Raw genomic sequence first — 17,837 nt, 5'->3', positions numbered from 1 at the left:
TACTAGAGTATATAAAACGGATGTCATGTTTTGTGAATTAGGGGCCTCGCCACCCTTTAACTGCACATGTGCAAATCCTACGACTGGTCCTGCTTTGCACCCCAGAAGTGCTGCCTCATTAAACAACAAACGGTTTAAGGGTTATGGAGTCATGTTCACAAGTTATTGGTGGGGCCCAGTTAAAACTAAACCTAATTTCAGAAAACAATACAAAATAAGCATGCACTGGGTTACGCGTGCCAACTTTATTTTTTTGATACGGGGGCAGAACCACATTTAGATTTTCAGTACAGGGCAGAAATTCCCATACCAAGTGAAGCGACGGAGCCAAACTCGTCCCCGGGTTGAAAACAACCCATTTTATTGAACATTTAGCAGCAGGAATTAGAAAAAAAACCATATGATTTACATCTTCAAAGTGTGAGCCACTATCTTTTCAAGATACATGCTAAAACTTCCCCAAGTCTGAGCCCAGCAGCAGAGGGGTCAAAAGCCCTGCCTTTTACGGATTTGGTGGCAGAATTTCCATGGGGGCAAAATGACACTCCTGCCCCCGTGGTTGAAAGAGCACGGGTGGGGCAACTGCCTCCTCTGCCCCATGTACTCGGCGCCCATGTACTGGGAGAGCCAGATATACAATTGTCTTCAATTTGGTTAATTTTAAGTCCAGACTAGTGTGCCACATTACTACATATATCAATTAAAAATGATTCAATATGTCAAGGAAGTCAACTATACTGAACAGACGATCTGAGAACAGTTTTACCCAAGGTGACAAGGCACTCCAGTGCAATCGAACCACTTCCCAGTGATTTTTAAAGTGTAACTCAAAGGTACAATGAAGTACACATTTCCAATGAGTGATGCAAAGAAGATTAAATGCTTGCCTGCCAAACAAATAGCAAACCAGTCAACCATTAAAAACTATTGGTAAAGATGAATCAAAGTGAACTGTACTCGTTCCTGATTCTAGTGCATTTGTCCACAACCTGGTGGGTTCACAGCGCATTGTGTCCTTTTAGGGTGGTGGGTCTGGTTATGCAAAAACTCTAATTTTGGTAGCGCGGAGCATAAAAGTGACCCTCGAGCACAATGTAAAAAGTTGGCACCTATGGTATTGAGGATGGGTGCAGGCGGTGGTCAGAAAGGTGAAATGTGAAAGTGCAAATGTGCAAGCCTGGTTTGTGCCTCGGTGGATTAATGCTTCCACTACAGGGACCTGTGTTTGACCTCCTGGTCACAGGTTTGAATCCCGGCAGGTCCACTCAGCCCTTCATCCTTCCGAGGTTGATTGAATGAGTATCATTGGGTTGGGTAACAATAAACATCTGTTATCGGTCAACAGCGCCAAGATGCCATCTGGGGGTGAACATGCGCTTTACAAATACACCTGTTGGATCAAATGTAAAAAAGCAGTAAAAACATGTATCTTCGCCTGATGATCACCTCTTACTGCACCCATCCAGCCTGTAACTACCCGGTAAGAAAATGTCCACTGTATAATGATGTGAAAATGTAGCCAAGCCTCAAATTACGATGTAACTGTAACTAAGTTGTGCACAAGTACCAGCGCCTCGATGCCCAAGCACTGCCTGCGCGCTATACAAATGTAATAAATAAATAAATAATGTGGAGCATGCCCTGGGGATAGTAAACTGTGTTGCCAATCTTAAATTCTGTTTTATTATGTTCACCTTTTACATTTTGCGTTTAATTTGTACTGCATTTAACATTTTTAATAGGAGGTTGCAAATTTAGCAATAAGAAATGTATTTCTTAAATCGAGCTTTCCGAAAGAACATGTCTTCTATGCCAACATTTTGCATCAGTTGGGCGGTAGATTTTGTATGAAAAGGCGGGAGACATTTTTTTCCCCATTGGTTTGCATTGGATTTTAGGGTTATTTTATGCAGGAGAAATAAAAAAAAAGCACACTTTTTTATATATAGAAAAACCGTGAGCCTCACGCATAAATCGGCCGGGTTGGCATGTATGACATGTTAAAAGATCGCTGTGGAAGCAGAACGCTTCCGGCCAGCTGAACAGGGAATTCTGGCTACTACAATGCCTTTACTGTCCCTCTGTAACATGATTCTAGGGCTAGGTCCGTGCAAGCTTTGCTTGCGTAAAACTTTGAACATTCTCACGGTGTATTTTGTATGGAAATGTTCACGTGTAGTGTTCAACCAATGAGAACGGCGAGCGGAGCTGTGTGTTCAGCGACAGAATGGGGCCAAGCAGGGACTGGGGAGGGACCAGCCTACAAAATCATGTGACCTGGGCAAGCCTTGATGCAAAACAAGGGGCGTGGCCCTGTAGTTTGCAAATAACGACAGTGCCAGAAACTAGCAGCAAGCCCGAGGAAGCTGCGGGGGAAAGGATAGCGGACGCACTGCAGGGAAGCGAGATGAGCGTGCTTTCTTTCTTCTCCATTGAAACCTGGACTCTGCTCATTGTGTGCTTGAGCATCTTGTATCTGTGAGTACAGCATATTGACTCTTTGACTTCCTAGCGGTGCGTATAAGAGGTGGGCAATAGGTTATTAGGTGTTAACTGGTTTGTGACATTTGCGATACAGCCTTTCACTTAAGCCTGCTTTACTCTGGTTAAAATATCAGGTGAAAAGTTGCAAATGGGTTTACTGGATCCAGTTTTGGAATGTGACATATTGAAAATGAGCAACACCCATCCAGTGAAAAAAGAAAAACATTCCAGAGGTTAAACGAAAATGAAAGTTCGGCCAAAGGACACCATTAAGCACCAGTAGCCAGTGCCAATATGCAGGCTTGGACTGGCCAATAGGGAAATGCCAGAAGGGAAATAGGGAAATCCCAACATGCTTTTATGGGACAGTTATTTTTTGGTCTAAATAGGCCTGTTTTTTGGCCAAAGTGGGCAAGTTTGGTGGGTTGCTTCACTGTGTAGCTAGCAGTTTTGACCAATGTTACTGCACAGATATTATTTAAAATGCACGGTTTTCTACACATTATGGGTCTGGCAGTAACCCTGCCGGTGCTACCGGCTAGTTGCCGCCGGACCTGTAAGAATTTACCAGCGCCTAACTTCCCGGTGCCACCGGCTCATTACCAGTCCGGCGGCTGGGTAGTCAGGCGCCGGTATATTTGTTAATCCCCATTCCCATAGAGTCCCATACTCAATGGGAGTGGGGACACAAAGCACCACCGTTGCTAACTGTGCCGGGGCTTCAGTGAAGGGTTTGCCTACCATGACCGATGCGCCCGGCAGGGTCAGACCTGTTGGGCACAGCAGCTCCGGCAGGCAAACACGTAGTTTGCCGGTATGGAAACAAGGCTACCAGTGAGTTTACCGGCACCCTTGTTTCCGGACCGGCAACAATGTAATGAGGCCCATTCTATCTTTAGTTAATGAGCATTTGTATAGCTCCTTTTACAATTGGTATGGCCTCAATGCTCTGTAGGTTGAATGCCCTCGGGACAAGAGTCCAGGTCAGTGGAGATAGTCAGAGCAGTAAATGGTGCGTGTGTGCATTCTGTATTTGTGCCACTAGACCACATTTTTCGTGGTGGATAGCAGCATTCTAATGTTGGAAGTAGTGTGCATGGTATGCAAGACAGGTAGTATGTGTGCAGCTAGGCCGAATTGTCATGGGGTAGTTGCATTCTAGTGGAGGTGGTGCTACTATGTGAGATTATGCATACAGCTAGGCTGAATTTATCGTGGGGACGGCTGCATTATAAAGGTTGTTGCGGTGTGCAAGGTGGTATTATAATTGTGTGCAGCTAGACCGAATTGAAATAAACACTTGGGTACTACACCGTTTTTCACAAAAGGAATGAATTGCCATTTGCAGCTATTGGCACCTGACCCCATTTTATGGCCCAGCCCGACCCTGCCAATATGCAATTGGAATCAGCAGGACTGCGTAGTACTTTAGAAGGGTCCAAAAGTCGATGTGTAACTTATTAACCAAGACATAAGCAAACTCAGCCACTGAAACATACTCGGCCACAGTAAACATCCACGACTAGTGATGAGGGGCTCTAGAAATTCCACGTGTTCTAGAAGGTTCCTTCTGCACCTCTCAAGTTTAGTGAAATTGTGCTGGTGGAGTTATGTAACAGAAGGAGGAAAAAAGCAAATGTACTTTCCAAGAAATGTTTCCTCTTTTTCGTGACTTATTGTAAAAAGACATGCTGTTCCGTTGTATTCCAACGTTGGTGAGTAATTGGTGAGTAATTGGGGGACATGCCTCCAGCGCTTGACTGGAGGTATGCCTGACAGAAACATGGAGGATTTACCGCTGCCATATTTACAGCCAACTGTAAATCTCAATCCCCAATGAAGTGGGACTTCATAACCGGGAACAGCACCTTCAGTCCGCCTTACCACCAAAATGAGTTGTGGTATTGCAAACGAGTTTGGTGGAAATGGTGCAGGTAATTCCACTACACTCCTAGTAAGGTTTCTTTTCTCTGGTTGTCTCTGGTGTTGTAGCAAGTGTCTGTATTCACTGCTTTGCACCATGCTCAGATTAGCTCATGATAATCTGTGCGACGGACGATAGCCCTCGCATGGCCCAGGGCTCTCAGCCCAATCTCCTCTTTCTGGATCAGTGTCTCCCGTCTCTCATTAACTTCCCCCTTTCTCCTTCCTCTCCCCACTCTGGCCTCCATGCCCCCTCCGAGGGCCGTACTGCACCCTTGTACCCCTCCTCAGAAGACCTTTAAAGGTGGCAATCATTTTCACTTAGCTACCCTCAACTCTAGCTCTGCTGTCAAATACTCCTCTAACATCTGTCACCTCCTTGAAGACCTTAACATCCTCGTTCTCACTGAGACGTGGTTCAAGTCCAGCTCTGTCACTGTTTTGGACACTCTTCTACCTGATGGCTACACAATCCTCTACAGTCCCAGGCCAAATCTGGTCTGGAGGCGTAGTGGCCCTTTTTTCCCCTGAATGGGTCTCTGCTACTATCATACCCACTCAATCCTACTCTTCCTTTGAATGCCTCGTCTGTAGGCTTTGTGTCTCTCCTAACCTCTCCCTCACTCTCTCCATCATCTATAGGCCCCCTGGATCCATCTCCCTTTTCCTCTCAGAATGGGCCGACCACTCCTCTCCTGACCACCTCCTTCAAGCTTCTCCTCCTCAGTGATTTCAACATTCATCTTGACTCTCCTGACGTGGGCACTGTACTCTTCTGCGACCTCTGTGACTCTCTTGCCCTCACAATTCTTCCCTCTGGTCCGACGCACTCAGCCGGACACACCTTGGATGTGCTAATTTCCACAGACATCCCTATCTCTAGCCCTCTCACTACACCTCTCTCCTGGCCTGACCATGCTCTCCTCTCCTCCCATGGAGCTCTCGGGCGTCCGGCTATGCCTCTGCCAGTCTCTGTCATTCGACCGATGAAGCGAGTGTTAGTCACTGCATTTGCCTCCACCTTCATTCCTCCTCCCATTGCTGCTATTGACTCTCATACTGACTCAGCTCTTGCTAACCTTCATCTCTCCATCTCCAACACCTGAGACATCATTGCCCCTGTCTTGATGATCCGTATGAAGCCTCCTCTAAGTGAAACTCTTGGTTTGACTCCGACCTGGCCGCTCTGAAACACAAGTGCAGAGTTGCTGAGCGGAAATGGCAGGCTTCAAGCACATCCTCTGACAAACTGGCCTGCCGCCTGCTTCAAAGGCAATACCGACTCTCTATGTCCAAGCCGTCATCTCTGGGGCCACCAATAACACGGCTGAACTTTTCAAAATCTGTAATGAACTTGCCAATCCTACGGCAATCTCCACCTGTCTTCCAACCTTCCAGGCTCATTGCACCGCAATGGCCTCCCACTTCACCACCAAAACCCGGGACATCCTGTCCTCACTCTCCTCTACTCCGCTCCCCTTTGCCCCCCTCTCTCTGTCCCCCATGCTCTCCTCTTTCTCTCCCATTGCAACGGATGAGGTCTCTAAAGTAGTCAGCTCAATGAAAGTCTCCTCCAAACAGGTACTCCCCTGTTCTTCCAGAACTATCAAGGACAAATCTCCTCTCTCGCCCCGGCCATGGCTGACTTCTGTAACCACTCTTTTCCTATTAGCTCTTTTCCCACTACCGCTTAAGCACTCCCTGGTGCACCCGCTCCTAAAAAAACTGTCTGCTGACCCTTCCTGCCCGGCTAACTATCACCCTATCTCCATCTCCCCTTTCCTGGGCAAATTCCTGGAGGAGTTGGTCATGCCCAATTGATCCAACACACTGAATCTGTTGGCTGTCTCCACGACCTCCAGTCTGGCTTCAGAGCATGCAGAGGCATGGAAACCTCTCTCCTGAACACCCGTGTAGACCTGCTCTCAAATCTTGATTCCAACTCCCCCTCTGTTCTTATCCTCCTTGATCTTTCCTCTGCCCTTGGCACTGTCAATCATGCCACCCTCATAAATCGCCACAGTCATATCCTTAGCATCACGGACCAGGCACTGGCTTGGCTGACCTCTTTCCTATCAAACCGACCTTCCCAGGTGCAACTGGGACCTTTCCTCTCCTCCACCTCACACTCTACCTGTGGCATCTCTGAGGGCTCTAACGCCGTAGCTCTTCAATTTCTACCTTGCCCATTTGACCCACTTGATCTTCACCTTCTCTCCTCACTTCCAGTTCTATGCTGATGACACACAGCTCTCCATCAAGCTTCCCTCCTCTTCTTCCTCTCTCATACCCGACTGTTATTCAGGCATGGTGCCTGGCTAATGATCTCTGCCGTAATGCCTGTAAGACCTAATCCTCATACAGGACGCCTGCTCCTTGTTTCCCTCCCACTCTCTGGACGCCCTGCTTGGGCCCCCTCCCCTCTTCTTCCTGTGAGGCTAAAAACCTTGGTGTCATCTTTGACTCTTTTCTCTCCTTCTCCCCTCACATCACGGCCCTTGCTAGGAAGGCCCACTTTCAGCTGCACCGCCTCAGAGGTATTCTTCCTTTCCTCACCTTCCCCCAGAAGGTCAATGTCTCCAGAGCTCTGGTCCTCTCTAGGCTGCACTACTGCAAAAGCCTTTTCCTCAATCTATCCCTCTCCTCTCTTCGGCCACTCCTAACTAATCCAGAATAGGACTGCAAGACTTATCCTTGGCCTCAAGCCCAGGGACTGCATTTTCTCCAGCCATAATCTCTCTCCACTGGCTCCTGGTGGCTGCAAGGATCACATTCAAGACCCTCTGCATCATCCACAATGTTTTCTGGGGCCAGGGACTTCCCGGCTGGAGCACTTCGGTCCTCTGGCTCCAACTCTCCGCAGACCCGTTGTCTCTCCAAGTAGAGAGTGGGGGTAAATCTCCATCTTCGGCAGGAGCTGCCTCCTGGAATGGCCTCGCTGCATCTCTCAGACATGAGCCGGATCTCCTTAAGTTCCGGAAGCGGCTCAAGACCCTGCTTTTCTCTTCTTCCTTCCCTCTCGCTGCCCACCCGTGCTAATCTCCCCGTCTGTCTGCTGTAACTAGCGGCCTGGTCCCTTATGAGTCTTATGAGTCTTACAGGGCACCTGGCCCCCCTCAGCCAGTCTACCTCAGCACCCGCTCAACTTAGCACTGCCCTTCCGGCTCCTTCCCTGACCAGCTGCACAATCTGAATGTCACAAGGCCTAATAGGACCGTAATGGTTTTTAATCCCCTTGTCCTCCACCCCCCCTCCACCTCCCTTTTTTGTCTTGTGGCGCCTGGAAACACACTGGGTATAGGCTCTATATACATATATTATTCCAGCCCTTTCCGCCTATGAGAGATAAAGTGAGATTTCTCCATTTGGCTCATGTATGGCCTGTTACTAGGAGTGTTTCGTTGTTGTGCAACATTACATTTCAATGTTGAGCTTAGATAGGTGGCCCGTTTACAGTTGCAGGGAAATGTATAGTTGGTGACGTGATATTATGTTATGTTACTGGGATTTAATGTGGCCTGCATGGCCACCAGATGCTCTGGCAGAGCATAAAGATAGAAGGATGGGTTAGGTTAGTGGGCAGATAGCTTTGCTGCTGTGTTATTGCATGCAGTTCGGAAGCACCAGGCTACTGCATGGTGGTCCGGTTATCAGTGGTCTGCAGGGTCGGACTGGGACAAGAAATAGGACCGGGCACCCAAAAAAAGTGGCCCACCCCTTGCCTCACGACCCTTGACCTCTGATGACATCAACAGAAGTGATGTAATTTGACCCCATCCCAAAGTGACGTCCCGGGAAGCAATGAAACACGACCTTTCACCCCTTGACAAAACAGGAAGTGGCATCAAAACCGGCCCAGACATGGGCAGAAACCGGTCCCCACTACTCAGGGACGATTTCGTCCCAGCCACAGGCCGAGGGGCCAATCCGACCCTGGTGGTCTGTATCAATGGTGCAGAGGCATATGTGTTCAAATGGAAGCCTTATCTACTCATGGTGCTTGGGTGAATTGGCAGTGGCAATGATTTTTAAGTTGTGGACGTCTACAGTTCTATTGCGTGTCTGTAAGGAGGGATTTTACATTGATGTTTGCCAGTGGCATGATGGGTCAGCAGCTACTTGTGTTTTTCCCATATTTAATTCCTAACCATGGGTTGGTCGCATTTAGTAGATGGCTTTTTCACTGTTGGAAGGCCTGTGTGTTTGAGTGGCCCGTGAACATTGCAATATCAGCCGCAAAGGATTGTCTCGGGAGCCATAGGATAGCTCGGGAGGATAGCTCAGAGGCAACGTGCTCGCCTTGGAAGCAAGACGATAGGGATCAAATCCCCGGGTCGGTGCTTAGAAACCTTTGGGTATTTAGTGCGTTATAAATAACCTATAATATCATATCAAAGGAGGTCACCTTGTAGCTTTATCCTCCAATAGCAAAGGAGAAAATTGCCAAGGAGTCCTTAAGCTGGTGTAGCTAAGATTCCAAATACAAGGCAAAAAATGCTGATGCTAAAGGGCAGCCCAGCATGCCCTTCTACTATTTAAAGTGCTATCAAGTAAGTCCCTCTGCTATCTTCCCTTATGCACTTGAGTCCATGCTGGATTGACAAACCTCCGCTCCCGATAAAGGAGGTACTTTACTCAAAACCATTTACTTTTACCTGGTGTGAAGACGTGATTTTCTGAATTTAGTTGGATGGAGTGAGCATCTCATTCTGAGGGTCTGATATCACCAAACTACATATAAATAGCGGAATGTCCTGTTCCTCAACACTGGCCAGAAACTAGAAAGCGGAGCGCAGCGGCCAGATCTCTGGTCACCTGCATATCACTGATCGCTATTCATTGTGCTGTTTGGTTAAAGAATTTACCTTTGCACAACAATCATCTCTGCTGTCATATAGCGCTGAATGCCATCGTCTCGTACTTCTAAGCACTGCGATAACACGTGGTGTACTTACTCAATGTATCCACTTGTGGGTGGTTAATCGTCTTTGGTTTGTCCTGCGGCGGGATTCGTACTCGCGCACTGCCAGCTGTCCATGTCTGAGGTGAACCTTTAACACATGAGCTATCCATGCAGAGTTGGACAATAAGTGAATGGCTACAAAGTAATTCACTCAAAAGATTGAGTTGTGATTGAGCCCATGCAGTAATACAAAGGCCCAATAGGGCCTAAGGATTTTTGGACCTTGCATCTTTGGTGCAATTGACAACGACTTTTATGCTTTTACTTTTCAAATTGTGCTCGTAATTTCAAAGATTTTCAGCAGCAAAACGAAATTATTGTGACAGAAAAATATTTCAATTTGCAACACCGTTGTCTTTGGCATCACAGATCTTAAACTTGGCATTACTCTATATTCAGATTAATTAAAGCTCAGGCTAAAACGGTAACGGGCTAAATTTAGATATTATTCTTGGCCAGCATTACTGTCATTTTACGACACATTCCAAATGTAGCGTTTTTATGTTGCACTCTCCCTTTCACTTTAAGCGGGAGTGTTGCTTTAAAACGTGCGCAAGTTAATTGAAATCAGCATTGGGAATTTTCGCTACTGTGAAATGTGCTGTGTTTCCAAATGGTAGTAACTTTATTTGAGGGACACTTTTCTCTCCTCATCTCATTAAATTGAGCCACTAACTGGCCCCGTTGTCAACCAGCCCAATTGCACGTTTTGGTTAATGCTGCAGACAGCTTTACCTTTGCTGTTGCTCTGGCAAGCATAATGCATGCATCACAGGAGGAAACTACTACTTCTGTATTTTCTTTCAGAACCGTAGAACCTCTTGCTGATGCATTTATTTAAATATATAAGTCATATTTTGTGGCATCAGTTTGTATTTAACTGTATATTTCATTTATCTTTACAGTTCATCAGAAACGTATCCTAAGTATTCCTTAGTGGAAAAATACTTTGCAAATGTGACTGTTTCGAATTCATTACTATTCTATTAATTAACCATGTTTGGTGCAGCAGTACAACGTGTGTTTACCACTTTTTAATATGCAGGCTTCAGCTCGACTCCTTTACCAATGCTTAGTGCTGAAGCACGTTTCTTGACATGCTGCCTTTCCCATTTGTCTACAAACCACCCCCATAATGTGCAGCAGTTTCATATTCCTCCACCATGGCAAGCCGATCCACATTCAAACACCAAGGCATGCCACTCCACACCAAGACTGGCCTCTGAACACTCCTGCAACCGGCTAAGTCATACCACATTCTGGCAAACCGGCACCCCACTCACCCACCACTCCTGCAACAAGGCAGACACACTACATTCCATCACCAAGCCTGGCCGTGCCACAAACCAGCACCACACTGAGTCACTAGATACTTTTCTAGCATGGCAGGGGTGGCTCCACAGTCCTGGACCAAGGGAAGTCATCTATGCTCCTACTGCAAGAAATGCAACTCCACACCCCTGCACCAAGGCACGCCACTCTGCACTACTCTGCAAGCCATGCTACACATTTGCAACAAAGGAAGTCAGCCATGCTCCTACTGCAAGAAAAGCATCTCCACACTCCTGCACCAAGGCACGCCACTCTGCACTACTCTGCAAGCCATGCTACACATTTGCACCAAGGGAAGTCATCTATGCTCCTACTGCAAGAAATGCAACTCCACACTCCTGCACCAAGGCAAGCCACTATGCACTACTCTGCAAGCCATGCAACACCATGGCACCAAGTAAAGTCATCTATGCTCCTACTGCAAGAAAAGCAACTCCACACTCCTGCACCAAGGCAAGCCACTATGCACTACTCTGCAAGCCATGCAACACCATGGCACCAAGTAAAGTCATCCATGCTCCTACTGCAAGAAAAGCAACTCCACACTCCTGCACCAAGGCAAGCCACTATGCACTACTCTGCAAGCCATGCAACACCATGGCACCAAGGAAAGTCATCCATGCTCCTACTGCAAGAAAAGCAACTCCACACTCCTGCACCAAGGCACGCCACTCTGCACTACTCTGCAAGCTATGCTACACCTCTGCACCAGGGCAAGCCATTCTGTACTCCTTAGATTATTAAGTTGGTAGACCTTTGTAGTGTACGCAAAAGGACTTTATATTAGCTAAGCTAGTTGTGCACCAAGGCCGCCCACTCCATATTTCTGCATAAATGGCCTTCGGCACTCCACTCTAGGATTGGCCTAAGAAGAAGTCTGATGCATCTTGTCCTAAAGGAAACCTAGAATGGATGGCAATTAGGTACCAGCACTTGAAGTGCCCATGGTTACTCCAAGTTCGGTTGCATTACTTGGAAAATTCTGGAACACGTGGGTCGGAGAGTAGATAGAGCTCAAACCCCACCACAGTTATGGCAAGCCTGAAGCATTTGGCAATCCACCAAAGTGAAAACAGCTGGAAAATAAATGAATGGGAAGAGCCTACTCTCTCCAGCCATGACAGAACATTCCCCTGAGGGATGGAGCGCGTGGCTGATACCAAATAGAGGAGGTCGCATTGGGAGGGACACTGAGCGTGTGACGCAGAAGGTGGGATCTGGTTGGCTGTCTCGAAAGATGTTTTTTTTTCTTCATATCACAGCACGCATGGGGAATCTGGGAAGTGGCTTACACTCCCCATTCAAGAGGTTCTCTGTGAGACGGAGGGTTTTCAGAAAAGGCTGCCATTTTACTTTCGCCCCTAAAGCAGTGGCGATTGCCCTTAACTGTTTATGAGATGAAAACGATTGGTAAAAAGACTGAAAGGACCATGAGAAATGTATCATATCTATGACCCACCTTAAGAAAAATCAATGTTATAAGAATTCCTGTTTCAAGAAAAGGTTAATGTGGAATGGTTCTTAATACATATTGTATATTGTTTCAAAGTTAGCAGTATTGCACAATACTGTATCGAAACGTCACCAAGTTCAGTATCAAACTCAGAAAGAGTTGAACAAATATTCACTGCGCTCTGGTGTTTCTGAGTGGAGGAACGCTTAGTCACATACCCAGGTGAGGGAAAGTTTTAAAGGCTGCTGTAGCAGGACATTGTGGGCAAGGGTGGAGAATAGGTTTGTTCAGCCAACACCCGTGATTTAAAGGTGAGCGGTTTATTGGGGGTGGTGAGAGGAGCCATGGGACTGGGGCAGCTGGACTCTAACCAGAGATTCAAGGGACCTTGGGGCACCTGGGCCAGAGCCCCATAAGTCTCCAAAAAGTGATGTGCGGCCGGGCCTCTGCCAGGGCTCCCCAATGTCCCACTATGAGGAATTTCCATAAGGCAAGAGTGTAGAAGCCCTGTTTTATTTTTGGATTATTTATTAATTAATAAAATGATGCGGGTAATGGCATCCCGGAAAGGGTGATCTGCTGATCAGATTCCCCTTTTCATAAGCTCCATGCCAAAAGCACAGTGTGCACCAGTGTCCTGCCGTATCAGCATCCTGATCTGCAGCGCCTGCTGTACCAGTGGCACAGTTCAGGTTCAGAGGACACATGTGGCCCCTTGACACCTGCAGTAACAGCCAAGTCTCTACAGCACAGGCATGGGTGTTATTCTAAGAGGGGACAAGGGTGTTTGTGTCCCCCCACCCCAACTTTTGTGGCACACCATTTTGTCCCTCTCATTTGGCAGGGGCCCCTTTCCTTTAAATGTCATGTCCCCACCGACAGTTTCATTAAAGTTACTCCACTGAGCACAGGGGCTGTAGTTAAGATATGCAGTCCATGTTCTAAAAACGACATAGCTAGGATTATGTTATGGTGAGAAGTTAATATGTAAATATAAGCCATACTTGAGTTTAGGTTATGGTGGCCAGCATCTCGGTTCTCCAAGCCACATCAAATTGATATCGCACATGTTCACCCCTGCAGGAAGGGGTATTTGTATTCTCCCCAGACAGGCTGGACCTTTCCTCGCTGGCAGCAATGTGGCCTGGGTGGGTGGCCTCTCTTTGCTCCTTTGTAAGGGCTGGTTTCTCAAGCACAGCCACTCCACAGGAAGCTGGCCTGGGAATAGGAATCAAAGGGCACACCCATTCACAAAAGGCTTGGCCTCACACCAGGATGCTGCATATCTAAAGGCATTTGATCCTATTCAGAAGGGGAGGGGATGGAGTTCGTGTAGACAGGGAGAGCTCTTTGCAGTTCAGGGAGGGTCCCCCCTTCTTGTTTCTCTTCACCTCTGCCTGTCATTTTTGTCCACTCCACTTCCTAGTTTAGTACAAAGCACTTTGGGTGTGAAGTCAGATGGGCAAAGTCTACTTTTTTAAGGAACTTGGATTTATTTTTTATTTTAATACATTTATTATACGCCCAAACCCTGGGGTATCACAGCGTAGTTACAGACATCTTAATTTGCCCTGGGTAAGATTCACAATACATTTGTTTATGATACAGTAATACAAATGGTAGCAAATAGAAGAAGCATACTTGTCAATACATGGCCAGAGGTTTTCACATTAGTAAGTTCCAGATAGCGATAATCATGACATAAGTGAATGAGTAAGGTGGGGTTGGCTAGGTAGCAGCTAGCTGACTAGATGGGAGGTATGGTTGGGTAGCAGTTGACTAGAGTTGGTTAAATAGCCACGTTCCTAATAGTTTTTTGAAGTGCTGGAAAGATTCTTCATTTTGGTTGTTTGTAGGGAGTGTGTTCCAGTGTGTGGGGCCATGACTGGGAAGCTGCTTCCTCCTGCTCTAGAGCTTTTGTAGCGTCGTACTACAAGGAGAGAATTATTGTTGGGTCTGAGCGTTCTTTTTGATTCTTTTTCAATTATTGAGTTGCTGATGTATACGGGTGCCCTCTTAGCGAGACATTTGTGGGCAATGCATAAAGATTGAATATGATTCTGGCCTTGATAGGACGCCAGTGGGTCTCTCTCCCGATGTTGGAGAAGTGTTCTGAATTTCTTTATCCCAAGGAATGGACTTAGTGCTTTATTTTGCATTAGTTGTAGTTTCGCCAGGTTGGTGTTGGAAGTGCCTAATTGAAGTGCATTGCAGTAATCCAATAATATCAGTGCTCTAGCTAGGGTAGTACAGGTTTTGGTTGAGAGGAACTGGCAACTTAGAGCAATTAATTTGGATGTGTAGGAGGTGGCTGAGGACATTTACATGTTTAGTCATGGTTAGGTTGACGTCTAGGTACACACCTAATGTTTTTACCTGTTTATGAACTGGAATAGGGGTGCCATCAATGTTAATTGGTGTGTAATCCGGGTGGACAGCATTGATTTTAGTTGGGGAGCCCACAATGAGAATCTCAGTTTTCTCATTGTTGAGTCATAGGCTGTTAAGAGCCATCCAGTTCTGTATTATTGCGTAGATTTTATTGATGAGCATGTTGTCCTGGTCATAGTTACCTGTAATCTGGATGAGGATCTGGGTGTCATCTGCGAATTTTGTATAGATGACACCCATGGCATCCAAAGCCGCAAATAGAAGCTTAGTATACACATTGAAGAGGGTAGGTGACCGGCATGATCCTTGTGCTACCCCTATGGGAACTGGGATAGGATCTGCAGCCTCTTTACCAATGATTACTCTAGAGGTGCGATCTGCTAGAAAGGATTTCACCCAAAGGTTGGCCTCCCTTGAGAATCTGAAATCCTTTGCTAGTGTGGCACAGAGTTTGTCATCGTCCACCAGATTGAATGCGCCCGATAAGTCAAGAAGCAAAAGAATGCACAATTTGCCTGCGTCCCTAATTCCGATTTGACCCCTAAATCAGGCTAGCTTGGGTTCATTCGCTTGTGGACTTTTGCTATTTAACAGAAAGGGACTCACACCAATTTTAGGGCTGGGGAAATGCGGCCCCTGGCCATAAGGCCAAGGATAAGTCTTGCTGCCCTACTTTGGATAAGCTGGAGGCGGTTTCAAAGGGATCCTCATGACTGGGTCAAGATTGTCAAGGGTGTTGGCGATGGACAGGAGGAAGTTGCTGAGAGCAGTGTCGGTGGTAGAGGGACTTGGGGGAACAAGGGGGGATAAAGGTGGCAGTGAAGCCAGCAACTGACACTCATTTCATCAGGCAGATGTTCGTGAATGAGGTTGGCCGGCCTTTTGGAGGTGCGGTCACAAGGCCATAGGGACCCAGGTGGGAGGAGGGAAGAGTGGTCTGCCCAGGAGAGAGGTGTGACCAGAGGAGATGAGAGAAGGAGGTCGGAGCAGATGAGAGTGTCCAGAGGGCGTCGGGAGTGTGTTGAACCAGAAGGTATAATGGATAGGCATAGAGGGGGGCAGATGTCAATGAAAAGAGTGGATGCTGTGCAAGGGGAGTCCAATTGGATGTTTAAGTCACCCAGGAGGAGTAAGTTGGAGGAGGTTGAAAGTATGGAAGACAGAAATCAGCCCATTCAGAGAGGAATAGGTTAGAAGCACCTGAAGGCCGGTAAATGGTGTCAATGGTCAAAGTGGAGGAGGGAGAGCTGACCAACTTGCATACCAGGCTCTCATAGGACGGGTAGGGCTGAGTGAGTAAGATGTAACCTACTCAGGAAGATTAAGGTAACCCCACCGTCAGCACCGTGAGGTCGAGGCTTGGAGATGACCTTGAAGCAGTCATGGAGGAGGGAGTCAAAAAGCAGTGACTGAACTGGCACTGAATCATGTCACCGTACGAGCGAGAATGTCGAGGTTGGTGTCTTCAAGAATGAGGGAGATGTCAGCAGAATGTTTATTGGCTGAGCAGGCGTTCAGAGTCGCCAGGTGGAGACGGTCTCTGCCTTTGAAGGTTTTCTGAGGTGGAGTACAGGGGGGTGGTACTTCAGTCAGAGGGAGTGGTAGGGGGAGAGGCAAAAAAGTTAATGAGGGATGGCAGGATCGATCAAAGAGAAGGAGGTTGGCCTGAGGACCCTGAACCAAATTTGTGCTTGTGTGGTAAACGTTAACGATACAAAAGGATGAAAAGAAGCCGGCCAAGAGGACTTCCAACTTGGTGCCACCGTTAATGCGAGAAGATGTGAAGGGGGAGAGAGTAGAGATGAGGAGTCCATATATCTGGAGAGGGGACAGAGAAAAGGATATCAGCGAAGAGCTCTCTGGAAGATGCACTGACATAGGTGTCTGCGAAGGGAAGGCCAGGGTTTGCACTAAGGGTGTCAATTGTGTGCTTATTTTCTTCCAGACGTAGAGGGAGATAGAGGTAGGTGATAGAAGAGCAGTTATAGAAGATAGGGGAGATGGTGAGTGCCATCACAGTGGCAGAGCAGAGAATAGGTGAAAAAAGGAAGGTAAAGAGAAGGAGGGGTTGCACTGCACAGTCCTGGTCTGTACTCGAAGGAGGCCTAGTCGATAAGGAGGGCGCAATTGCAGGGTAATAGATGGAGGTGCCAGGAATGTTTTAAAGAAGGATGACAGTGAATGCAGTACAAATAAAGGGTGTATTATGTAAAACGAAGCACATAGATTCAATGTTTAAACAGTGTACCAAAAAGCAATCAACAATGGATGCAATGATGTTAACAAGCACAAGCCCTAGATTTGAATTTCAAAGATAAAAATAGGCAATTTGACAAAGCAATTGTTGATTGTCCTGATACCTGAGTATATAATTGGGTTTGTCATTTTGGAAGGGTTGACTCTGGGACTTCGGTAAAACCTATCAGTTCGGAGTGAGTGCATTGACTTGTACACAAGTTACTGTAGGCAAATTGGAAAATGCCCGGGTTGCATATGCCTTTGGCCACAAAGCGTGTATCTATGAAGCAGTACCGCATTCCCGTGGAGGCATGAGGAGATTTCAGACACCATTAATGGATATATAGAAGCAGGAGTGTTACGCCCTGTTACTACTGCTTGGAACAATCCCATTTGGCCTCTTAAAAAAGGAAATGGGAGCTGGAGGATGACTGTGGACTATAGAGAGTCGAACAAACGCACCCCTTCTTTAGAGCCTGCAATCCCAAATGCCATTACTTTGATTGAGAATGTACAAAAGTTTTAGGGGTACCTGATAAGCAGTGGTAGATTCAGCCAATGCATTTTTCTCTGTGCCAATTGCTGAGGAGTGCCAAGAGCAGGTTGCATTTTCTTGGAATCGTCATCAGTACACCTTCATGAGATTGCCTATGAGGTTCATGCCTAGTCCCATCTGTCACCGGCTGGTGGCAGAACTCTTAGACAAAATACCTTGCAAGCCTGAGATCTCCCACTATATTGATGATATTTTGATTCAAGGTAAAGATGAGCAAACAGTGTGCACTCAGTTAGAAGTAATCATTGACTGGTTGAAGAAGGAAGGGTGGGAGATTAACCCTAACAAGATTCAAGGGCCAGCTTAGACCTTGTTATTCTTCGGAATTCAGTGACATAATGAGCAACGAGAGATGGTGCCGAAAGGCCGACAAAACACCTCTCTGATGAACAAAAAACAAGCTCAGAAGTTCATAGTGGCTATTTTCCAACACTGGCTGTAGTCGCTGTGGGGGTGCTTTGTGCTGATGTCACCCACAACAAAGGATACAACAGAAA

At 46.9% G+C, this 17,837-nt stretch overlaps 1 protein-coding gene across 1 annotated transcript in view; it reads left to right on the top strand.

Moving 5' to 3' along the window:
- Positions 1-2,334: 2,334 nt before the first annotated feature.
- The window catches only part of LOC138569530 (cytochrome P450 3A29-like), a 334,912-nt gene continuing 319,409 nt past the window's right edge, over positions 2,335-17,837 (top strand). Inside the window, exon 1 of the mRNA XM_069647585.1 lies at positions 2,335-2,478. Within this exon, the coding sequence (XP_069503686.1) occupies positions 2,408-2,478 (71 nt within the window). The 5' untranslated portion in view covers positions 2,335-2,407. The remainder of the gene's footprint in view (positions 2,479-17,837) is intronic.

Source organism: Ambystoma mexicanum, chromosome 2q (genome assembly GCF_040938575.1).
Source record: "Ambystoma mexicanum isolate Mex_15411 chromosome 2q, UKY_AmexF1_1, whole genome shotgun sequence".
NCBI lineage: Eukaryota > Metazoa > Chordata > Amphibia > Caudata > Ambystomatidae > Ambystoma > Ambystoma mexicanum.
This window is presented reverse-complemented; position numbering and strand designations above follow the sequence as displayed.